This window comes from Pyrgilauda ruficollis, unplaced genomic scaffold (assembly GCF_017590135.1).
Source record: "Pyrgilauda ruficollis isolate IOZ18807 unplaced genomic scaffold, ASM1759013v1 scaffold399, whole genome shotgun sequence".
Lineage (NCBI taxonomy): Eukaryota > Metazoa > Chordata > Aves > Passeriformes > Passeridae > Pyrgilauda > Pyrgilauda ruficollis.
In genome coordinates, this window is record NW_024525478.1 from 1 (window position 1) to 21,601 (window position 21,601).

At 59.5% G+C, this 21,601-nt stretch overlaps 2 protein-coding genes across 3 annotated transcripts; both read left to right on the forward strand.

Moving 5' to 3' along the window:
* Positions 1-4,977: 4,977 nt before the first annotated feature.
* On the forward strand, positions 4,978-6,989 carry LOC121358520 (POU domain, class 6, transcription factor 1-like; the record flags this gene model as incomplete). The annotated part of the gene is made up of 1 exon (XM_041476750.1): positions 4,978-6,989. A coding segment is annotated over one exon (350 nt), but the record flags the coding sequence as incomplete, so codon positions are not given.
* A 310-nt stretch (positions 6,990-7,299) lies between these two features.
* On the forward strand, positions 7,300-19,541 carry TFCP2 (transcription factor CP2). Of its 2 annotated transcripts, none has more exons than XM_041476747.1 (15): positions 7,300-8,356; positions 10,592-10,743; positions 11,383-11,459; positions 11,665-11,770; positions 11,835-11,941; positions 12,305-12,457; positions 13,585-13,695; positions 14,339-14,427; positions 15,829-15,877; positions 16,232-16,325; positions 16,788-16,878; positions 17,674-17,780; positions 18,379-18,521; positions 18,736-18,787; positions 18,875-19,541. In XM_041476747.1, the coding sequence occupies exons 1-15, from the start codon at positions 8,235-8,237 to the stop codon at positions 18,910-18,912; spliced, it is 1,491 nt and encodes a 496-aa protein (XP_041332681.1). In that variant the 5' UTR covers positions 7,300-8,234; the 3' UTR covers positions 18,913-19,541. The 2 variants fall into 2 exon arrangements, with proteins under 2 accessions (XP_041332681.1, XP_041332682.1); XM_041476748.1 differs by having other exon boundaries at positions 15,832-15,877.
* The last annotated feature ends 2,060 nt before the right edge of the window (positions 19,542-21,601 follow it).

Below are 21,601 nucleotides of genomic sequence, written 5' to 3' on the forward strand. Positions count from 1 at the left end.
GGGGGAGGGGGGGGTCAGGTGTGGCAGTGAGGTCAAAGGGTGGCAGCAACCCAGCCAAGGGGATTTGGGAGCAGGGGAGCAGCTCTGGGACCCCCTGTGTGCCTTTGGGACCCCCTGTGACTTTGGGACCCCCCGGGTGCCTTTGGGACCCAGCCACACGACCCTGGGGGAGCCAGAAGTGCCTTTGGGACGTGGCCAGGTGGCTTTGGGACACCATGACCGTTCCTGGGACGTGGCCAGGTGGTTTTGGGGGCTCTCAACCCCTCTAGGACATGGCCAGGTGGTTTTGGGGGCTCTCAGCCCCTCTGGGACCCGGTGGTTTTGGGGTCACTCCTGGCAGCCGGCCGTGTGGCTTTGGGAGCCCGTGAGCACCTCTGGGCCGTGGCCAGGTGGCTTTGGGACCCAGCCAGGTGGGTTTGGGAGCCATGAGCACCTTGGGGACCCGGCTGTGGGGACACATGAGTACCTCTGGGTCCTGCCCATGTGGCTTTGGGACCCCAGGAGCACCCCCAGGCCGTGCCCCCTCCTGCCCCAGCACTGTCACCCTGCCCCCCTCCTGGTGCCACCAGCTCTCCCAGTGGGACATGCCCTGCGGGGAGCAGAGCTGCTGGTCCCCCCAGGTCACCTCTAGGTCCCCCCCAGGTCCCCTCAGGCCCCCAATGTGTCCCCTGATTGTCCCCTGTGTCCCCAGGTTCGAGAAGCTGGACATCACATTGAGTGTCCCCTGTGTCCCCTGATTGCCCCCTGTGTCCCCAGGTTCGAGAAGCTGGACATCACACTGAGTGTCCCCTGTGTCCCCTGATTGTCCCCTGTGTCCCCAGGTTCGAGAAGCTGGACATCACATTGAGTGTCCCCTGTGTCCCCTGATTGCCCCCTGTGTCCCCAGGTTCGAGAAGCTGGACATCACACTGAGTGTCCCCTGTGTCCCCTGATTGTCCCCTGTGTCCCCAGGTTCGAGAAGCTGGACATCACATTGAGTGTCCCCTGTGTCCCCTGATTGCCCCCTGTGTCCCCAGGTTCGAGAAGCTGGACATCACACTGAGTGTCCCCTGTGTCCCCTGATTGTCCCCTGTGTCCCCAGGTTCGAGAAGCTGGACATCACATTGAGTGTCCCCTGTGTCCCCTGATTGCCCCCTGTGTCCCCAGGTTCGAGAAGCTGGACATCACACTGAGTGTCCCCTGTGTCCCCTGATTGTCCCCTGTGTCCCCAGGTTCGAGAAGCTGGACATCACATTGAGTGTCCCCTGTGTCCCCTGATTGCCCCCTGTGTCCCCAGGTTCGAGAAGCTGGACATCACACTGAGTGTCCCCTGTGTCCCCTGATTGTCCCCTGTGTCCCCAGGTTCGAGAAGCTGGACATCACATTGAGTGTCCCCTGTGTCCCCTGATTGCCCCCTGTGTCCCCAGGTTCGAGAAGCTGGACATCACACTGAGTGTCCCCTGTGTCCCCTGATTGTCCCCTGTGTCCCCAGGTTCGAGAAGCTGGACATCACATTGAGTGTCCCCTGTGTCCCCTGATTGCCCCCTGTGTCCCCAGGTTCGAGAAGCTGGACATCACACTGAGTGTCCCCTGTGTCCCCTGATTGTCCCCTGTGTCCCCAGGTTCGAGAAGCTGGACATCACATTGAGTGTCCCCTGTGTCCCCTGATTGCCCCCTGTGTCCCCAGGTTCGAGAAGCTGGACATCACACTGAGTGTCCCCTGTGTCCCCTGATTGTCCCCTGTGTCCCCAGGTTCGAGAAGCTGGACATCACATTGAGTGTCCCCTGTGTCCCCTGATTGCCCCCTGTGTCCCCAGGTTCGAGAAGCTGGACATCACACTGAGTGTCCCCTGTGTCCCCTGATTGTCCCCTGTGTCCCCAGGTTCGAGAAGCTGGACATCACATTGAGTGTCCCCTGTGTCCCCTGATTGCCCCCTGTGTCCCCAGGTTCGAGAAGCTGGACATCACACTGAGTGTCCCCTGTGTCCCCTGATTGTCCCCTGTGTCCCCAGGTTCGAGAAGCTGGACATCACATTGAGTGTCCCCTGTGTCCCCTGATTGCCCCCTGTGTCCCCAGGTTCGAGAAGCTGGACATCACACTGAGTGTCCCCTGTGTCCCCTGATTGTCCCCTGTGTCCCCAGGTTCGAGAAGCTGGACATCACATTGAGTGTCCCCTGTGTCCCCTGATTGCCCCCTGTGTCCCCAGGTTCGAGAAGCTGGACATCACACTGAGTGTCCCCTGTGTCCCCTGATTGTCCCCTGTGTCCCCAGGTTCGAGAAGCTGGACATCACATTGAGTGTCCCCTGTGTCCCCTGATTGCCCCCTGTGTCCCCAGGTTCGAGAAGCTGGACATCACACTGAGTGTCCCCTGTGTCCCCTGATTGTCCCCTGTGTCCCCAGGTTCGAGAAGCTGGACATCACATTGAGTGTCCCCTGTGTCCCCTGATTGCCCCCTGTGTCCCCAGGTTCGAGAAGCTGGACATCACACTGAGTGTCCCCTGTGTCCCCTGATTGTCCCCTGTGTCCCCAGGTTCGAGAAGCTGGACATCACATTGAGTGTCCCCTGTGTCCCCTGATTGCCCCCTGTGTCCCCAGGTTCGAGAAGCTGGACATCACACTGAGTGTCCCCTGTGTCCCCTGATTGTCCCCTGTGTCCCCAGGTTCGAGAAGCTGGACATCACATTGAGTGTCCCCTGTGTCCCCTGATTGCCCCCTGTGTCCCCAGGTTCGAGAAGCTGGACATCACACTGAGTGTCCCCTGTGTCCCCTGATTGTCCCCTGTGTCCCCAGGTTCGAGAAGCTGGACATCACATTGAGTGTCCCCTGTGTCCCCTGATTGCCCCCTGTGTCCCCAGGTTCGAGAAGCTGGACATCACACTGAGTGTCCCCTGTGTCCCCTGATTGTCCCCTGTGTCCCCAGGTTCGAGAAGCTGGACATCACATTGAGTGTCCCCTGTGTCCCCTGATTGCCCCCTGTGTCCCCAGGTTCGAGAAGCTGGACATCACACTGAGTGTCCCCTGTGTCCCCTGATTGTCCCCTGTGTCCCCAGGTTCGAGAAGCTGGACATCACATTGAGTGTCCCCTGTGTCCCCTGATTGCCCCCTGTGTCCCCAGGTTCGAGAAGCTGGACATCACACTGAGTGTCCCCTGTGTCCCCTGATTGTCCCCTGTGTCCCCAGGTTCGAGAAGCTGGACATCACATTGAGTGTCCCCTGTGTCCCCTGATTGCCCCCTGTGTCCCCAGGTTCGAGAAGCTGGACATCACACTGAGTGTCCCCTGTGTCCCCTGATTGTCCCCTGTGTCCCCAGGTTCGAGAAGCTGGACATCACATTGAGTGTCCCCTGTGTCCCCTGATTGCCCCCTGTGTCCCCAGGTTCGAGAAGCTGGACATCACACTGAGTGTCCCCTGTGTCCCCTGATTGTCCCCTGTGTCCCCAGGTTCGAGAAGCTGGACATCACATTGAGTGTCCCCTGTGTCCCCTGATTGCCCCCTGTGTCCCCAGGTTCGAGAAGCTGGACATCACACTGAGTGTCCCCTGTGTCCCCTGATTGTCCCCTGTGTCCCCAGGTTCGAGAAGCTGGACATCACATTGAGTGTCCCCTGTGTCCCCTGATTGCCCCCTGTGTCCCCAGGTTCGAGAAGCTGGACATCACACTGAGTGTCCCCTGTGTCCCCTGATTGTCCCCTGTGTCCCCAGGTTCGAGAAGCTGGACATCACATTGAGTGTCCCCTGTGTCCCCTGATTGCCCCCTGTGTCCCCAGGTTCGAGAAGCTGGACATCACACTGAGTGTCCCCTGTGTCCCCTGATTGTCCCCTGTGTCCCCAGGTTCGAGAAGCTGGACATCACATTGAGTGTCCCCTGTGTCCCCTGATTGCCCCCTGTGTCCCCAGGTTCGAGAAGCTGGACATCACACTGAGTGTCCCCTGTGTCCCCTGATTGTCCCCTGTGTCCCCAGGTTCGAGAAGCTGGACATCACATTGAGTGTCCCCTGTGTCCCCTGATTGCCCCCTGTGTCCCCAGGTTCGAGAAGCTGGACATCACACTGAGTGTCCCCTGTGTCCCCTGATTGTCCCCTGTGTCCCCAGGTTCGAGAAGCTGGACATCACATTGAGTGTCCCCTGTGTCCCCTGATTGCCCCCTGTGTCCCCAGGTTCGAGAAGCTGGACATCACACTGAGTGTCCCCTGTGTCCCCTGATTGTCCCCTGTGTCCCCAGGTTCGAGAAGCTGGACATCACATTGAGTGTCCCCTGTGTCCCCTGATTGCCCCCTGTGTCCCCAGGTTCGAGAAGCTGGACATCACACTGAGTGTCCCCTGTGTCCCCTGATTGTCCCCTGTGTCCCCAGGTTCGAGAAGCTGGACATCACATTGAGTGTCCCCTGTGTCCCCTGATTGCCCCCTGTGTCCCCAGGTTCGAGAAGCTGGACATCACACTGAGTGTCCCCTGTGTCCCCTGATTGTCCCCTGTGTCCCCAGGTTCGAGAAGCTGGACATCACATTGAGTGTCCCCTGTGTCCCCTGATTGCCCCCTGTGTCCCCAGGTTCGAGAAGCTGGACATCACACTGAGTGTCCCCTGTGTCCCCTGATTGTCCCCTGTGTCCCCAGGTTCGAGAAGCTGGACATCACATTGAGTGTCCCCTGTGTCCCCTGATTGCCCCCTGTGTCCCCAGGTTCGAGAAGCTGGACATCACACTGAGTGTCCCCTGTGTCCCCTGATTGTCCCCTGTGTCCCCAGGTTCGAGAAGCTGGACATCACATTGAGTGTCCCCTGTGTCCCCTGATTGCCCCCTGTGTCCCCAGGTTCGAGAAGCTGGACATCACACTGAGTGTCCCCTGTGTCCCCTGATTGTCCCCTGTGTCCCCAGGTTCGAGAAGCTGGACATCACATTGAGGGTCCCCTGTGTCCCCTGATTGTCCCCTGTGTCCCCAGGTTCGAGAAGCTGGACATCACATTGAGTGTCCCCTGTGTCCCCTGATTGCCCCCTGTGTCCCCAGGTTCGAGAAGCTGGACATCACGCCCAAGAGCGCGCAGAAGCTGAAGCCGGTGCTGGAGAAGTGGCTGCGGGAGGCGGAGCAGCGGCAGCGGGAGGGGCAGCAGCACCTGCTGGAGTTCGTGGGGGGCGAGCCGGGCAAGAAGCGCAAGCGGCGCACCTCGTTCACGCCGCAGGCGCTGGAGGCGCTCAACGCGCACTTCGAGCGCAACGCGCTGCCCACGGGCGCCGAGATCACGCGCATCGCGCAGGAGCTGCGCTACGAGCGGGAGGTGGTGCGGGTGTGGTTCTGCAACCGCCGCCAGACCCTCAAGAACACCAGCAAGCTGAACGTGTTCCACGTGCCCTGAGCGCGGCGCCCGGCCCGGCTCTGCCCCGCCGCCCGCCGCCCGGCCCGCCTCCAGCGGCTCCCGGTGCCGCCAGCCGGGAGCGCCGGGAGCGCCCCGGGGCCGCCCGGCCTCCTGCCATCAGCACTTTGGGCACTGGTTCTGTCCCTCTGCCGCCTGGTTCCACCACCACGCCTGTCCCTCTGCCACCTGGCTCCATCTCCACACCTGTACCCGTGTCCAGCACACCTGTGCCTGTGTCCAGCACACCTGTATCTGTGTCCATCACACCTGTACCCATGTCCAGCACACCTGTATCTGTGTCCAGCACACCTGTATCTGTGTCCATCACACCTGTACCCGTGTCCAGCACACCTGTATCTGTGTCCAACACACCTGTATCTGTGTCCAGCACACCTGTACCCATGTCCAGCACACCTGTACCTGTGTCCACCATGCCCAGACCTGTGTCCAGCACACTTTTACCTGTGTCCAGGCCCTCACCTGCCCCTCAGCAACTCCCACATGCCCTAAACTGGGAGCACCCGGGTTCCCCGGCCTCCTGCCATCAGCACTTTGGGCACTGGTTCTGTCCCTCTGCCACCTGGTTCCATCACCACACCTGTACCTGTGTTCAGCACACCTGTGCCTGTGTCCTCTACACCTGTACCTGTGTCCACCGTGCCCATACCTGTGTCCAGCACACCTGTGCCTGTGTCCTCTACACCTGTACCTGTGTCCAGCACACCTGTGCCTGTGTCCTCTACACCTGTACCTGTGTCCACCGTGCCCATACCTGTGTCCAGCACACCTGTACCTGTGTCCAACACTCAACGTCTTCCACATGTTCTGAACTGGGAGCACTGGGAGCATCCCAGTTCCCAGTCACAGTCCCCCCTGACCACCTGCCATCAGCACTTCGGCCACTGATTTTGTCCCTTTGGCCGCTGATTTTGTCCCCTTGGTCACTGGTTTTGTCCCTGTGGCCACCCCCGTGTCCCTCCAGCCCTGTGCCCGTACCTGTGCCCACCCCACTGTGCCCTCAGCGCACTGAACTGGGAGCACTGGGAGCCCCCTGTGTGTCCCACCAGTCCCAGCCCCTTGACCTCCAGCCATCAGCACTTTGGCCGCTGGTTTTGTCCCTTTGGCCACGGATTTTGTCCCTCTGCCCCCGTGCCTGTACCTGTGCCCACCTGTGCCTGTGTGTGCCCCCCGTTCCCTCCTCTCACACACGGCCCGAGCGTGTCGATGTCACACCTCCCCCACCTGTGACACCCGTGGTGACAGACCCCCCCGAGTGTCACACGCCCACCCAAAATCAGCGATTTCCATTTTCCTGGGTTTTGCCCTTTTTCCTGTGTTACTGAGGCGATGTTACGGCTCACCAGGGGCGACCCCAAATTTGTGTCACCCCCACTTTGCGGGTCCCCCACCTCGTGAGGGGCTTCTGGGGGTGATCCCCCACCTTGGGGACGTCCCGTGGGCGGCTTTTGGGGACATCACCCCTGGGTTTGGGGGGCGTGAACCCCAAAACAGAGGCAGCGCCCCTTCCCCAGCTCCCCCTGCCCTGAGTCCCCCCGGGAGCGATGGGAGGGGAGCTTTGGGGGGGACACGGGGGCGCCCGCTGGGGCCGCGACAGACTGATGCACTTGATGTAGTGGTGTGAAATAAACAGTATTTTTCTTTTTTCTTTTCCTTTCCCCTTTTTTCAGGGTTTGGGGGGTGGGGCGGGGGGTCCTTCCTCATCCTCGGCCCCGTCTGCGGCCGGAGCAGAGGCAGCGGCGGGAATCGAACCTGCGGCCCCGCGGGAGGCGCCACACACAGCCCAGCGCCGCACGCCGCCGCGGCCACGCCCCCCAGCCAATCCCCGAGCGGCCTGCCCGGCGCGCAGCTCTCTATTGGATTTTATGGCCGCCCGTCATGTGGCAAGGCCAGGTCTCATTGGCTGAGCGGGGCGGAGGGGCGGGACCGCCCGCCCAGCGGCGGGGGTGGGGCCGCCGCCTCCATCTTGGCGGAGCGGCGCGTTTGGGGGTCCCGGCCCGGAGCGGGGGGGGGGCCCGGACTGGGGGTCCCGGCCCGGATTGGGGGGTCCGGGCTCGGATCGGGGGGTCCCGGCCTGGACTGGGGGGTCCCAGCCCGGACTGGTGGGGGTCCGATCCCGGATTGGGGGAGTCCCGGCCCGGACTGGGGATCCCGGCCTGGACTGGGGGGTCCTGGCCTGGATTGGGGGGGTTCCCTTGCGGGAGTTCAGGATTTTGGGGTCCCCTTGGGTGCAGCCCTGAGAGGGGAGTGCAGGATTTTGGAGGTCCCTTGGGTGCATCCCCTTGAGGGGAGTGCAGGATTTTGGGGGTCCCCCCGAGGTGTTCCCTTTGAGCGGGGGTGTCGCTGGGTTTTGGGGTTCATTTGCCTGTGGTAGCGGGGTTTGGGGGTCCCCAAATTAATCACTGCAGGAGAGGGTCCTCAAGAGGTCCGGGGGGCTTTGGTACCCCCAGAAATCAGGGGGAGGTGTTGGGGTGCCCCGAGGAGCCCCTGGCGTGGGGTGACACTGAAGACCCTGTTTTGGGGTGACCCCAAGTCCTCCTCACACTTGAGGTACCCCCAAAGCCCCCTGGTTTTGGGGGAATCCCTGAAAGCCCCTTTTTGGGGTGACCCCAAGGACCCGCGTGTTTGGGGGTGCTCCAAGCCCCACTTTTGCCTTGCCCCCAAGACACCCCATTTTTGAGTACCCCCTGAGCCCCCCCATTTTTGGGGTGTCCCAAAGACCCCCCCCCGTTTTTGAAGTGACCACAACAACCCCATTTTTTGGGTGGTGACCCTGAGGACTCCTGGTTTTTGGAGTGACCACGCCAACCCCGTTTTCTGGGGGGTGACCCTGAGGACCCCCCGTGTTTGGGGGTGAGCCGGTGGCCGTTTTCGGGGTGCCTCGGGGCCATGGCGTGGGCGCTGAAGCTGCCGCTGGCGGACGAGGTGATCGAGTCGGGGCTGGTGCAGGATTTCGACGCCAGCCTCTCGGGCATCGGGCAGGAGCTCGGCGCCGGCGCCTACAGCATGAGGTACCGGGGACCCCAGAGCTGACAGGGCACCCCAAAACTGACAGGCACTCCGAAACAGGGCACCCCAAAACATCCCGGGGAAGGCAGGGGCCGTGCGGGGAGCGGGGAGCCCCAAAATGAGCTGGAGGTTGAAGGTGTCGGGCGGCACCTCAGCGCTGGTACCCGAAGGAGGAGGGGACCCTGGAATCTCCAGAGGCACCCCGAAATCTTCATGGATCCCCAGAGTCCCCAAGGGAAACCCCAAAATCTCCAGGGGATCCCCAGAATCTCTGGGGGTCCCCAGAATCGCCAAGGGAAACCCTAGAGTCACCAAGGGAAACCCCAAAATCTTCATGGCTCCCCAGAATCGCCAAGGGAAACCCCAAAATCTCCGGGGGGTCCCCAGAATTGCCAAGGGAAGCCCCAGAATCTCTGGGGGTGCCCAGAATTGCCAAGGGAAACCCCAAAATCTTCATGGCTCCCCAGAATCGCCAAGGGAAACCCCAAAATCTCCGGGGGGTCCCCAGAATTGCCAAGGGAAGCCCCAGAATCTTTGGGGGTCGCCGGAATTGCCAAGGGAAGCCCCAAAATCTCCAAGGGAAACCCCAAAATCTTCATGGATCGCCCAAAAGCCCCAGGGGAAACCCCAGAATCTCTGGGGGTCCCCAGAATCACCAAAGGAAACCCCAAAATCGCCAGGGGTCCTCAGAACCCCTAAGGGAAACTCTAAAATCTCTGAGGGTCCCCAAAATCCCCAAGGGAAACCCTAAAATCTCTGGGGGTCCCCAGAACCCTGGGGCTTTTCCAGGGTCTCCATGAGGGATCTCAAAATCCCCGGTGGGAACTCCAAAATCTCTGGGGTCCCCAGAATCTCCAGGGGGATCCCAGAATCTCTGGGGGTCCCCAGAACTGCCAGGGGGGACCCCAGAATCTCCAGGGTCCCCAGAGTGGCGGGGGGTGCCAGGGGCACGGGGAGCCCTGAACTGTGCCAGAGTTGGAGCACCAAGGGGGGAAATGGGGGCGTTGGGGGGGAATTGGGGTTGGGAGTGGGATGGAGCAGGGGGGGAGTTGGGAAGGAGTTGGGATGGAGTTGGGATGGAGTAGGGGAGAGTTGGAACTGGAATTATGGCTGAAGTAGTGCACGGAGCTGTGTTTGGGGCTGGGATGGATTCGGGATGCAGTAGGGATTGTTTTAGGATGGATTTGGGGTGCCACTGGGATAGATTTGGGATGGTTTGGGATGGATTCAGGATGCCATTGTGATGGGTTTGGGATGCAGTAGGGATGGATTCGTGATGCAGTTGGGATGGATTCAGGATGAATTAATTTGGGATGCAGTTGGGATGGATTCGGGATGGATTCAGGATGCAGTAGGGATTGATTTAGGATGGATTCAGGATGGATTTGGGATGCAGTAGGGATGGATGTGGGATGCAGTTGGGATGGATTCGGGATGCAGTAGGGATTGATTTAGGATGCAGTTGGGATGGATTTGGGATGGGGTAGGGATGGATTCAGGATGGATTTGGGATGCAGTTGGGATGGATTCAGGATGGATTTGGGATGGATTCAGGATGGATTTGGGATGCCGTTGGGATGGATTCAGGATGAATTTGGGATGCCGTTGGGATGGATTTGGGATGGATTCAGGATTAATTTATTTGGGATGCTGTTGGGATGGATTTGGAATGCAGTAGGGATGGATTCGGGATGCAGTAGGGATTGTTTTAGGATGGATTTGGGGTGCCACTGGGATAGATTTGGGATGGTTTGGGATGGATTCAGGATGCCATTGTGATGGGTTTGGGATGCAGTAGGGATGGATTCGTGATGCAGTTGGGATGGATTCAGGATGGATTTGGGATGCACTTGGGATGGATTCAGGATAGATTAGGGATGCAGTTGGGGTAGATTTGGGATGCACTTGGGATGGATTCAGGATAGATTCGGGATGCAGTTGGGCTGGAGCTGTGGTTGGAGTAGGGAAGGAGCAGGGCTGGAGTTACAGCTGGAATTGTGGTTGTTGTAGTGGTTGGAGTCAGGATTAGGAGTGCTCACAGGTGTGCCCAGGTGCTGACAGGTGTATTCAGGTGAGCCCCTCAGGCCAGATGTTGAGGGCACACCTGGAGCAGGGCCCAGGGGCAGAGCCGGCTTCCCGGTGGGGCTCCTCCTCCAGGTACCGAGGCCCAGGTGGGATTGAAGGAATCCCTGAGCCCCCCAGCTCACCTGTCTCAGGTGACTCTCCCGTCTCCGCAGCGACGTCCTGGCTCTGCCCATCTTCAAGCAGGAGGAGTCCAGCCTGCCCCCGGAGAGCCAGGACAAGCTGCTGCCCTTCCAGTACGTGCTGTGCGCCGCCACCTCCCCCGCCGTCAAGCTGCACGACGAGACCCTCACCTACCTCAACCAAGGTGAGCCACACCTGTCCTGCGCAGGTGCCCTGGGAGCCACCCCAGCAGGAGGGTTCTGCCTGTGGAAGTTGTTGTTTTCCCCGGGGATTGTTGATTTTTGGGGTGTTCCTGTTGGGAAATGGGAGGTGGCGGTGCCTGCACCTGGCTGTGCGCTGCCCAGGTGGAGCAGGGGTCACCTGGGGGGCTCACCACGTTAAAGGGTGGGGGGTGGTAACAGGTGTGTGTACAGGTGTGTGCAGGGTGGATGCAGGTGTGTGTAAGGTGTGTCTGTACAGGTGTGTGCAGAGGATTATAGGTATGTGTAAGGTGTATCTGTACAGGTGTGTGTAAGGTGTATCTGTACAGGTGTGTGCAGGGTGGGTACAGGTGTGTGTAGGGTGTATCTGTACAGGTGTGTGCAGAGGATTACAGGTGTGTGTAAGGTGTATCTGTACAGGTGTGTGCAGGGTGGGTACAGGTGTGTGTAAGGTGTATCTGTACAGGTCAGTGCTGGGCAGCTCTGCAGGATGGCAGTTACAGGTTCAGGCTGTACCTGCTGCTTTCAGGTACAGCTGGAAGGTCTGGGTTGGCGGGACCCCAAATGAACAAGGAGGACAGGTACAGGTGACAGAAAACCCTCAGGTGCCCTCCTGCCCCCAGGTCAATCCTACGAGATCCGGATGCTGGACAACAGGAAACTTGGGGAGCTGCCCGAGATCAACGGGAAGCTGGTCAAGGTGAGCAGAGGGCACAGGTGCCCCTGGCCAGGTGTGCCCATGCCAGCCAGGTGCCCTCCGGGGCCCTGCAGCTGGGTGGGGCTGGGAGATACACCTGTTTGGGAGGGGAGGGTCCTTCCCTTTGCCCCTTTTTGGCACAGGGAAGGGCTGCACATCTGGCCAGGTGTGCCAGGGCAGCTCCAGGTGATGTTTCCCCCTTCCCCAGAGCATCTTCCGGGTGGTTTTCCATGACCGGCGGCTGCAGTACACGGAGCACCAGCAGCTGGAGGGCTGGAGGTGGAACAGGCCTGGCGACAGGATCCTGGACATAGGTGAGTCTCACCTGGCTGGGGCAGCTGGGAGGTCCCAGGTGGGCCTCACCTGTTCCCCCCGCAGATATCCCGATGTCCGTGGGGATCATCGACCCCCGCGCCAACCCGACACAGCTCAACACCGTGGAGTTCCTGTGGGATCCCTCCAAGAGGACGTCAGTGTTCATCCAGGTGAGGCACAGGTGGGCACTGCCTCACACCCAGGTGAGGCACAGGTGGGCACTGCCTCACACCCAGGTGAGGGGCAGGTGAGGGGCAGGTGAGTTCTATTCTACATTAGGGTAAGGGACAGGTGGGCTCAGTCCCTCATCCAGGTGAGGCACAGGTGGGCTCTATCCCACACCCAGTGAGGCACAGGTGGGCTCTATCCCGTGCCCAGTGAGGCACAGGTGGGCTCTGTCCTATATCAGGGTAAGGGACAGGTGGGCTCTGTCCCACACCCAGCGAGGCACAGGTGGGCTCTCACATCCAGGTGAGGCTCAGGTGGGCTCTGTCCCTTGGTGGCAGTCCCACAGGCAGCTCACCTGTCCCCAGGTGCACTGCATCAGCACGGAGTTCACGCTGCGCAAGCACGGCGGGGAGAAGGGCGTTCCCTTCCGCGTGCAGATCGACACCTTCAGGGAGAACGAGAGCGGCGAGTACACGGAGCACCTGCACTCCGCCAGCTGCCAGATCAAGGTCTTCAAGGTACCTGCAGGCCCCTCCCACCTGGGCTCACCTGGGACTCTGTCCCAGTTTGTACTGGGGGCTACTGGTGCCTCTGAAACCTCCCACCTTTAGGAGTAACAGCCCCAACCTGTGGTGCAGGTGGTGCAGGTGCAGGGAGGGGTTGTTCCCACTGTGGTCACACCTTGGGGTGCCCGTGACTCCATCCCACCTGCAGCACCCCCAAAATCTCAGCCTGGCTCCTCTTTTCTCACCTGTTCACCTCGGGGGTCAGTGGGGTTTGGGTTCCTGCTCTGTTCTCCCCTGGTCCACCTGGGCCAAATTCCTTCACCTGTGAGTGCAGGTACAGCCAAGTTTATGAGAATTTCTTCAGGGATCTGCCAAGGGGAACACCTTGTGGAGGTTCCACATCTGTGCTTCCCATGGGATTTGAGTAAAATCCCCCCAATTTTAGGTGGAGGAGGGGCCCAGGTGCTCAAGATGTGGTAAAGTCAAGGCCAGCCCTGTGACCTCGTGTCCAGGTGTAGTTTGTCCCTCCAAAATCCCATCTCCTACGTGGGTGATGCACAAGACACAACTCAGCTGTATTCGGGGATTACAGGTGTGTGCAGAGTGGTTACAGGTGTCTCCAGGTGGTTATAGGTGTGTTCAGGTAGTTACAGGTGTATTTACAAGGTTACAGGTGTATTCAGGTGAATACAGGTATCTCCAGGTGGTTACAGGTGTATTTAGGGGGTTACAGGTGTATTCAGGGAGTAAAAGGTGTGTTCAGGTGGTTACAGGTGTCTCCAGGTGTATTCAGGTGGTTACAGGTGTGTTCAGGTGTTTCCAGGTGTATTCAGGTGGCTACAGGTGTATTCAGATGGTTACAGGTGCTTACAGTTACATTCAGGTAATTACAGGTGTCTCCAGGTGTATTCAGGTGGTTACAGGTGCTTACAGTTATGTTCAGGTAATTACAGGTGGCTTGCAGTCGCTACAGGTGTCTCCAGGTGGTCACACCCCTGTCCCTGCAGGGGCCCTCAGGACAAGCTTCTCCCCAAACTGCTCCTTTTGCCTGTGTCGAGCACCAGGCAGACTGAGTTACCTGTGCCACCTGAGTGCCCTGTGAGTGTCCCACACACCTGTCCTGGCCTGTCCCTTTCCAGCCCAAAGGAGCCGACCGGAAGCAGAAGACAGACCGGGAGAAGATGGAGAAGCGGACGCCCCACGAGAAGGAGAAGTACCAGCCCTCCTACGAGACCACCATCCTCACCGAGGTGAGCTCACCTGGCTGCCAGGGAGCAGGGCTGTGCTGCTGGGAGAGCTTGGCTCGAGGTCTTCATACCTGCCAGGCAAACCTGGGGCACAGAAGGTGCTTTTGTACCTGCAGAAGGGCTTTGGGGACATTACTGACCTGAGCTGGCCAGGTGTGTGCAAGGTCAGGTGTGTGCAAGGTCAGGTGTGTGGGGTTGGAGGTATGTGTGGGGCCAGGTGTGTGCAGGGCCAGGTATGTGGGGTTGGAGATATGTGTGGGTCCAGGTGTGCCCAGGTGCAGTCCCAGGTGTGCCCAGGTGCAGTCCCAGGTGTGTGCAGGTGCAGTTCCAGGGGTGGGAGGGTGTGTGTGTGCAGTGCAGGTGTGTGCAGATGTAGCCCAGGTGTGTGCATGGCTCCAGGTGTGTTCAGGTGTGTGTGTGCAGTCCCAGCTGCATGCAGGTGTAGCCCAGGTGTGTGCATAGTCGCAGGTGTGTGCAGGTGCAGCCTAGGTGTGTGCATGGTCCCAGGTGTGTGCAGGTGCAGCCCAGGTGTGTGCATGGTCCCAGGTGTTCGCAGGTGTGTGCAGGTGCAGCCCAGGTGTGTGCATGGTCCCAGGTGTGTGCAGGTGCAGCCTAGGTGCCCTGAGCTCACCTGGCGTGCCCGCAGTGCTCGCCCTGGCCCGAGGTCACCTACGTGCCCAACGCGCCGTCCCCCGGCTTCAACAGCTCCCACAGCAGCTTCTCCATCGGGGATGGGTGAGCTGGGACTGGGAGCGCTGGGAGAGCTGGGACTGGGAGTACTGGGAGAGCTGGGAGGGCTGGGACTGAAAGGGCTGGGACTGCTGGGACTGGGAGGGCTGGGAGTGCTGGGACTGGGAGTGCTGGGAGAGCTGGGACTGGGAGGGCTGGGAGAGCTGGGACTGGGAGGGCTGGGACTGAAAGGGCTGGGAGTGCTGGGAACTGGGAGTGCTGGGAGAGCCGGGAGGGCTGGGAGTACTGGGACTGGAAGTACTGGGAGTGCTGGGAGGACTGGGAGTGCTGGGACTGGGAGGACTGGGAGTGCTAGGACTGGGGGGAGGGTCACACGGGGGGGTAGCACCAGTGCCATCCCAGTGCCATCCCAATGACACCCCACTGCCATCCCAGTGACCCCAGAGCTATCCCACTGACATCCCAGTGACCCCAGTATTACCCCACTGTCATCTCACTGTCATCCCAGTAACCCCAGTGCCGAGTGCTGGGACTGGGAGGACTCGGAGTGCTAGGACTGGGGGGAGGGTCACACGGGGGGGTAGCACCAGTGCCATCCCAGTGCCATCCCAATGACACCCCACTGCCATCCCAGTGACCCCAGAGCTATCCCACTGACATCCCAGTGACAGAGCTGGGAGGGCTGGGACTGGGAGTGCTGGGGCTGAAAGGGCTGGGAGTGCTGGGAGAGCTGGGAGTACTGGGACTGGGAGGGCTGGGAAACTGGGAGTGCTGGGAGAGCCGGGAGGGCTGGGAGTTCTGGGACTGGAAGTACTGGGAGTGCTGGGAGGACTGGGAGTGCTGGGACTGGGAGGACTGGGAGTGCTAGGACTGGGGGGAGGGTCACACGGGGGGGTAGCACCAGTGCCATCCCAGTGCCATCCCAATGACACCCCACTGCCATCCCAGTGACCCCAGAGCTATCCCACTGACATCCCAGTGACCCCAGTATTACCCCACTGTCATCTCACTGTCATCCCAGTAACCCCAGTGCCATCCCAGTGCCATCCCAGTGATCCCAGTATCACCCCTGTACCACCCCAGTGACCCCAGTGTCATCCCAGTAACCCCAGTTACACCCCAGTGTCATACAGTGACAGTGACACCAGTACCCACTGGGACAGCTATCCCAGTATGACAGTGACGCCAATGTCCAGTATCCCAGTGCCCAGTTACCATGCCTCCAGTGTCCCCAGTGTCCCCAGTACCCCCGTGACCCCTGTCCCAGTGTCCCCAGTGACCCATGTCCCAGTGTCCCCACTGACCCACGTCCCAGTGTCCCCAGTACCCAGTGACCCAGTCCCAGTAACCCAGTACCCAGTGACCCGTGTCCCAGTGTCCCCAGTGTCCCCAGTGACCCTGTCCCAGTGTCCCAGTACCCAGTGACCCGTGTCCCTCTGTCCCCAGCAGTGGGTCCCCGAGCCACCAGCCCGACCCCCCCGCGCCGCTGGCTGACGTAAGTACCTGCCCAGGTACCTGCCCAGGTGCACCTGGGGGGTTCCACAGGGGAACCCTTGGGTCACCTGCAGACACCTGGGAGACCCCGCTGTCCCCACCTGGGGGGGAATTCCCACCTGTGCTGGCCCCCCCTGAGCTCACCTGAGCTCACCCGTGCCTCAGCACAAACACTTCCACATCGCCTGGAGACATTTCCAGGTCACCTGAGGTCATCACCTCTTCCCACCTGCTCAGGGGCTCAGTTCCCACCTGTGCTGACCCACCCTGAGCTCACCTGTGCCCCTGCCTGGCTGCAAACACCTGAGCTGGCAGCCAGGTCAGCTGGCAGCACCGGTGTCCCCCTGTCCCCCAGACGCTGCTGCCCACCTGGAGCCCGCAGGAGGCGCAGCAGTGGCTGCACCGCAACCGCTTCTCCACCTTCTCCCGGCTCTTCAGGAACTTCTCAGGTGAGTTCTGCCCTCACCTGGGCCGGGTCACCTCACCTGGGCTGGGTCACCTCACCTGGGTCGGGTCACCTCACCTGGGCTGGGTCACCTCACCTGGGCTGGATTTGGGGAAAAGCAAAGCTGGAAAAGGGTGATTCTGAGGAAAAGCAGAAGAAAAATTCCAATTCTGGGCAGAGGATAATTTAGGGTGAAGCTGGGTGAATTTGGGATAAGTTTGGGGTGACTGGAGCAAATTTAGGCTGAATTTGGGGTGAATTTTGGCATGAATCTGGGGTGAGTTTGGGATGACTCTGGGGCGAATTTGGGGTGAATCGGGGGTGAATTTTGCTGTGAATTTGGGGTGAATTTTGCTGTGAATTTGGGATGAATTTGAGGTGAATTTGGGGTGAATCTGAGGTGGATTTTGGGGTGACTCTGGGGTGAATCTGAGGTGGATTTTGGGGTGGATGTGGGTTTTGGCAGGGGCAGATCTGCTGAAGCTCACACGGGAGGATGTGATCCAGATCTGCGGCCCCGCCGACGGCATCCGGCTCTTCAACGCCCTCAAGGGCAGGTGGGACTCACCTGGGGGGGCTGGGACACACCTGGGGGAGCTGGGATTCACCTGGGGGAGCTGGGATTCACCTGGGGGGGCTGGGACACACCTGGGGGGTCTGGGATACACCTGGGGGGTGAGGCTGGGATGAACCTGGCACGCAGGGACTCACTTGGGGGAGATCAGGACTCACCTGGGGGGTCAGGATTCACCTGCAGGGGTCAGGATTCACCTGGCCCAGCCTTTTCCCATCCAAGTCAGGAATTTAGAGGAAGTGTGGGGAAGGAGGTCCAGGTAGGAGAGAGGAATTGGGAATTAGGGATTGAGAATTGGGGATTAGGGATTGGGGGTTAGGAATTGGGAATTGGGGATTAGGAATTCTTTGGCTTTGAGAATCCAGGACTGGAGCCCCAAGCCAGGAGTTCCTGGTGGTCCAGGAGCTGTCTCCACCTGGGACCTGCCCAGAAAGCTCCCAAAAATGGGATGTTCCTCACACCTTGCCCTGAAAAGCAGGGCTTGCCCCAGGGGTTTAAAACACCTGGAGCTTTTTGGGAGGATGAGAGGGACAGAGTGCCCAGGTGGGAATTCAGGGAAGTATCCTCAGGTACCTGACAGGGACAGGGAGCCCCTCCAGGTGGGAATTCCAGGGAAGCATCCTCAGGTACCTGACAGGGACAGGGAGCCCCTCCAGGTGGGAATTCCAGGGAATGCTGACCAGGGCACACCTGGGGCTCGTGCAGCTCCTCCTGGGGACCCCTGGCAGGGAGGGGGGCTGGGCAGGGGGCAGCCCCAGGTGACCCTGCCCTGTCCCAGGATGGTGCGGCCCCGCCTGACCATCTACGTGTGCCAGGAGTCGCAGCAGGTGAGGGACCCCCAGCACGAGCACGAGGACGGCGACGGCAGCAGCGGCACCTTCTTTGGTGAGGGGGGCAGGGACTCACCTGGGGGGGGCAGGGACTCACCTGGGGGCAGGGAGCACACCTGGGGGGATTGGGAATCTGGGATCACACCTGGGGGAGCAGGGATCACACAGGTGACACACAGGACAGGGGTGCCAGACAGATCACAGTGCCAGGCAGAACATGGTGACAGACAGGAAGGACATGGTGACAGACAGGCAGACAGGACACAGTGCCAGGTAGGACAGAGGTGACAGACAAGGCACAGGCAACAGCACACAGTGCCAAGCAGGTCACAGGTGACAGGCAGGACACAGGTGACAGACAGGACGTGGTGAGAGGACATGGGTGACAGAACACACAGACAGGACACTGTGCCAAGCAGGACACAGGTGCCAGGTCAGGGTGACAGACAGGACACGGTGCCAGGCGGGTCACAGGTGCCAGGCAGGTCAGGGTGACAGACACGTCAGGGTGACAGACAGGACACAGTGCCAGACAGGTCACAGGTGCCAGGCAGGTCACAGGTGCCAGGCAGGTCCCTCTCCGAGCTCGACGGTGCCCAGCTGTGCCCGGGGCTGTGCTGGCACAGCTGGCAGCTGTGGCCGTGCCCCTGCAGTTTACCACGCCGTGTACCTGGAGGAGCTGAGGGCGGCCGAGCTGGCGGAGAAGCTGGCACAGCTGTTCCGGGTGCCCGCCCAGCACATCCAGCACATCTACAAACAGGGCCCCACGGGCATCCACGTGCTGGTCAGCGACGAGGTAACGGCCCCTGGCCCACGGGCACGCCTGGCACGGCCACCTGGGGACAGCAGCACCCTGCCAGGGCTGCGAGGGGCCCAGGGAAGGAATGAAATATTTCTGCCTGGTGCTCCCAAAGCTCCCACCTGAGCTCCCACCTGGGCGCCTCCAGCCCTCTGGAACACAAATCTTCCCAAAAAATCCCTAAATTGGTGCTGTTTGGGGTTTTTTTCAGATGATCCAGAACTTCCAGGATGAATCCTGCTTCGTCCTGGACACCATGAAAGGTGTGTGAGCACCTGGGCGTTGGGGCCACACCTGAGGCAGCTCACCCCAGCCCACCTCCCCTCACCTGTTCTTGGCTTCCTTTACAGCCGAAACCAACGACAGCTACCACATCATCCTGAAGTAGGGGCCAGGTGAGGGACAGGTGAGGAGCACCTGCAGCCTCTCAGCACACCTGGAGACCCCCCACTCCCAGCAGGAGGACACAGCAGAGATCTGGGAACCCCCCAGGTGTTGTTACCTGGCCGCCCCCCTCGCAGGGAACACCTGGAAACCCTCTGGAGAGCCCCCAGGTGTGGTCACCTGGTCCCACAGGTGACTCCTGGCATGGACAGGATGCTCCACTGCTGGAGCTCTGGGGCACCAGGTGTACACCCACCTGGGACAGGTGCTGCCTGCAGGTGGCTGCAGGTGTGAAGTGATCTCATGAGGTCATCAAGAATTCCAGATCCAGATTTAATTATGGAAAATTGGAGGATAAAGGAATAACTCGGGGTGGGGGGGGAGGGGAGGGGACATTGCTGCGTTTTTGGGGCGAAAAGCAAAGATTTGGCAATTTCTGCTGAATATGTGAAGTGATTGAAGCAGCTCTGGGCAGGTGTCCAGGTGAGGGATCTGCCCAGGTGTGGGAGGTTGATCCCCAGATCCCTCAGACCTGGATGCCTCCAGCCTCAGCCCATCAGGTGTTTCAAAAAACCAGGAAAAAAGACAATAAAAACCAAGGATTTGATTTAAATAAAGCCAGGGTGGGATCCAGGTGTGGCAGGTCCTGGCTCAGGTGACAGTTGTGACAGTCTGGCCAGTGCGGGGGGTCAGCATCACCCCAGAGCTTCCCCAGGACTGAGCAGCACCTCCAAAATCACCCCCAAGTAATCCCCAAAATCAGCCCCAAACTACCCCAAAATCACCTCCAAAAATCTGCCAGATCTCCTCAGGATGGCCCCAAAATCACCTTGAAATATCCCTGAATCTTCCCCCAAATTACCCCTCACCGCCCAAAATCATTCACAAATTACTCCAAATCACCTCAAATTCATCCCAGATCCCCCCCAAATCCCTCCCCAAATCCCCCATGCCCCAGGGGTGTCAGAGCTGGAGCACCCCAGGGTTGATCCTGGCTCAGGTGGGACACACCTGGAGCCCTCCTTTGCAGGTTGTACCTGGGATTTCACCTGGAAAAGGTGAGGGGGGGCACGGGGGGTCTTTGATCCTTTAATTCCCTTTCCTTGGTCAGTGACCCCAAGCTGTGCCCTCAGTTCTGTGCCCCCAGACCCCAAACCCAGCTGGGGGCTCGACAGGCAGCAGTGGTCAGGGGAGAAAGAATTTAAACAAAGGGAACTGCCACGTTGGTAAGGACCTGGGGGTCCTGGCCCTGCCCCTCGCAGCTGCTGCAAAAATTAACCCTGTCCTGGCCACAGCCAGGGCATTCCCCCCACTTACTGCACACCATCCACAGCATTCCTTATCCTAAACCTTGCCTTTACCCTTTATTTTACTCCATCCACACCATTCTTTATCCCAAACTTTGCACTTAACCTTTGTTCTACACTGTCCACGTGGTTCCTTATGCCAAGCCTTACACTCATCCTTTTTTCTGCACCATCCATGTCATTCCCTATCCCACACCGTGCACTCACCCTTACCACCATCCACACCATTCCTTATCTCAAACATTGCACTCGCCCTTTGTTTTACACCATCCACATCATTCCTTATCCCACAGCTTGCATTTACCCTTTATTCTCACCATCCACACATTCCTTATCCTAAACCTTACACTCATCCTTTATTCTACACTGTCCACACCATTTTTCATCCCAAACCTTGCATTTACCCTTTACTTTATCCATCCGCACCATTCCTTATCCTGCAGCTTGCATTTACCCTTTATTTTACACCATCCCCTTTTCAAGGGGACAAGGGACAGTTTTGTCACTCCCTCAGCAGGAGGCACATTCCTCACCACGGCGTTTGTTTTCCAGCCCGGGGGTGTCCAGGCAGGCTGAGGGGCACAGGCTGCATCTCCAGCCACCCTGGCGTGTCCCCTGCCACTGCCAGCACGTGGCACTGGCCCTGGCAGGTTTGGGGCGCTGTGGTGGCACCGACTGCCACTCCCCACGCTGAGACTTGACCCCTGCCCCCAGGGGCTCCACCTTGGCCTGCTGGGTGGAGCTCACGTTTCCAGTGGTGGATTGGGCTGGGGAGCAGCGCCCATGGCTGATGCCATCCTCCCAGAACTTCAGGATGGCATCTCTGCCCCGATCCCGAGGCGTCCTGGGCACTCCAGCTGGGAGTGACTGTCTGTAGATGCGTTCATGGGTTCCAGCACCAGGGAAAAGATGAATCTGACTCCATGTTTCTTATAAGGCTGATTTATTATATCGTGATATGATATTTAAAGTGCTATACTAAACTACAGACAGAAAGGAATACATCAGAAGGCTCAGAAAGGAATTAATAATAAAAAACTGTGACAGAGAGTTCGACACAGCTGGCTGTGATTGGTCACCAAGTAAAAACAACTCACATGAGACCAATCAAGGGTGCATCTGTTGGTGAACCACCTCCAGAGCACCTTCCATCAGACAGTTACTGCTTGTATTTCTTTTCTGAGGCTTCTCGGCTTCTCAGGAGAAAAATCCTAGTGAAGGGATTTTCATAAAATATCACAGTGACAACTGTCCCTTGCCTTGCCAGCCCAGATGTACCTGGCACACTGATCCTGGCAGCCCAACCCAACCACCTGGTGGTTGTTGTGCTGCTCCTCAGCCTGGCTCTCAGGCACGTGATGGATTTTGTGCTCAGGCAGCGATGCT

What these genes read in the sequence shown, in the direction of transcription:
- TFCP2 (XM_041476747.1), top strand. Translation starts at nt 8,235, where the DNA reads ATGGCGTGGGCGCTGAAGCTGCCGCTGGCGGACGAGGTGATCGAGTCG. An exon ending in AGACCACCATCCTCACCGAG is followed by an intron (nt 13,696 to 14,338) that starts GTGAGCTCACCT and finishes GCGTGCCCGCAG; the next exon opens with TGCTCGCCCTGGCCCGAGGT. An exon ending in CCCCCGCGCCGCTGGCTGAC is followed by an intron (nt 15,878 to 16,231) that starts GTAAGTACCTGC and finishes CCTGTCCCCCAG; the next exon opens with ACGCTGCTGCCCACCTGGAG.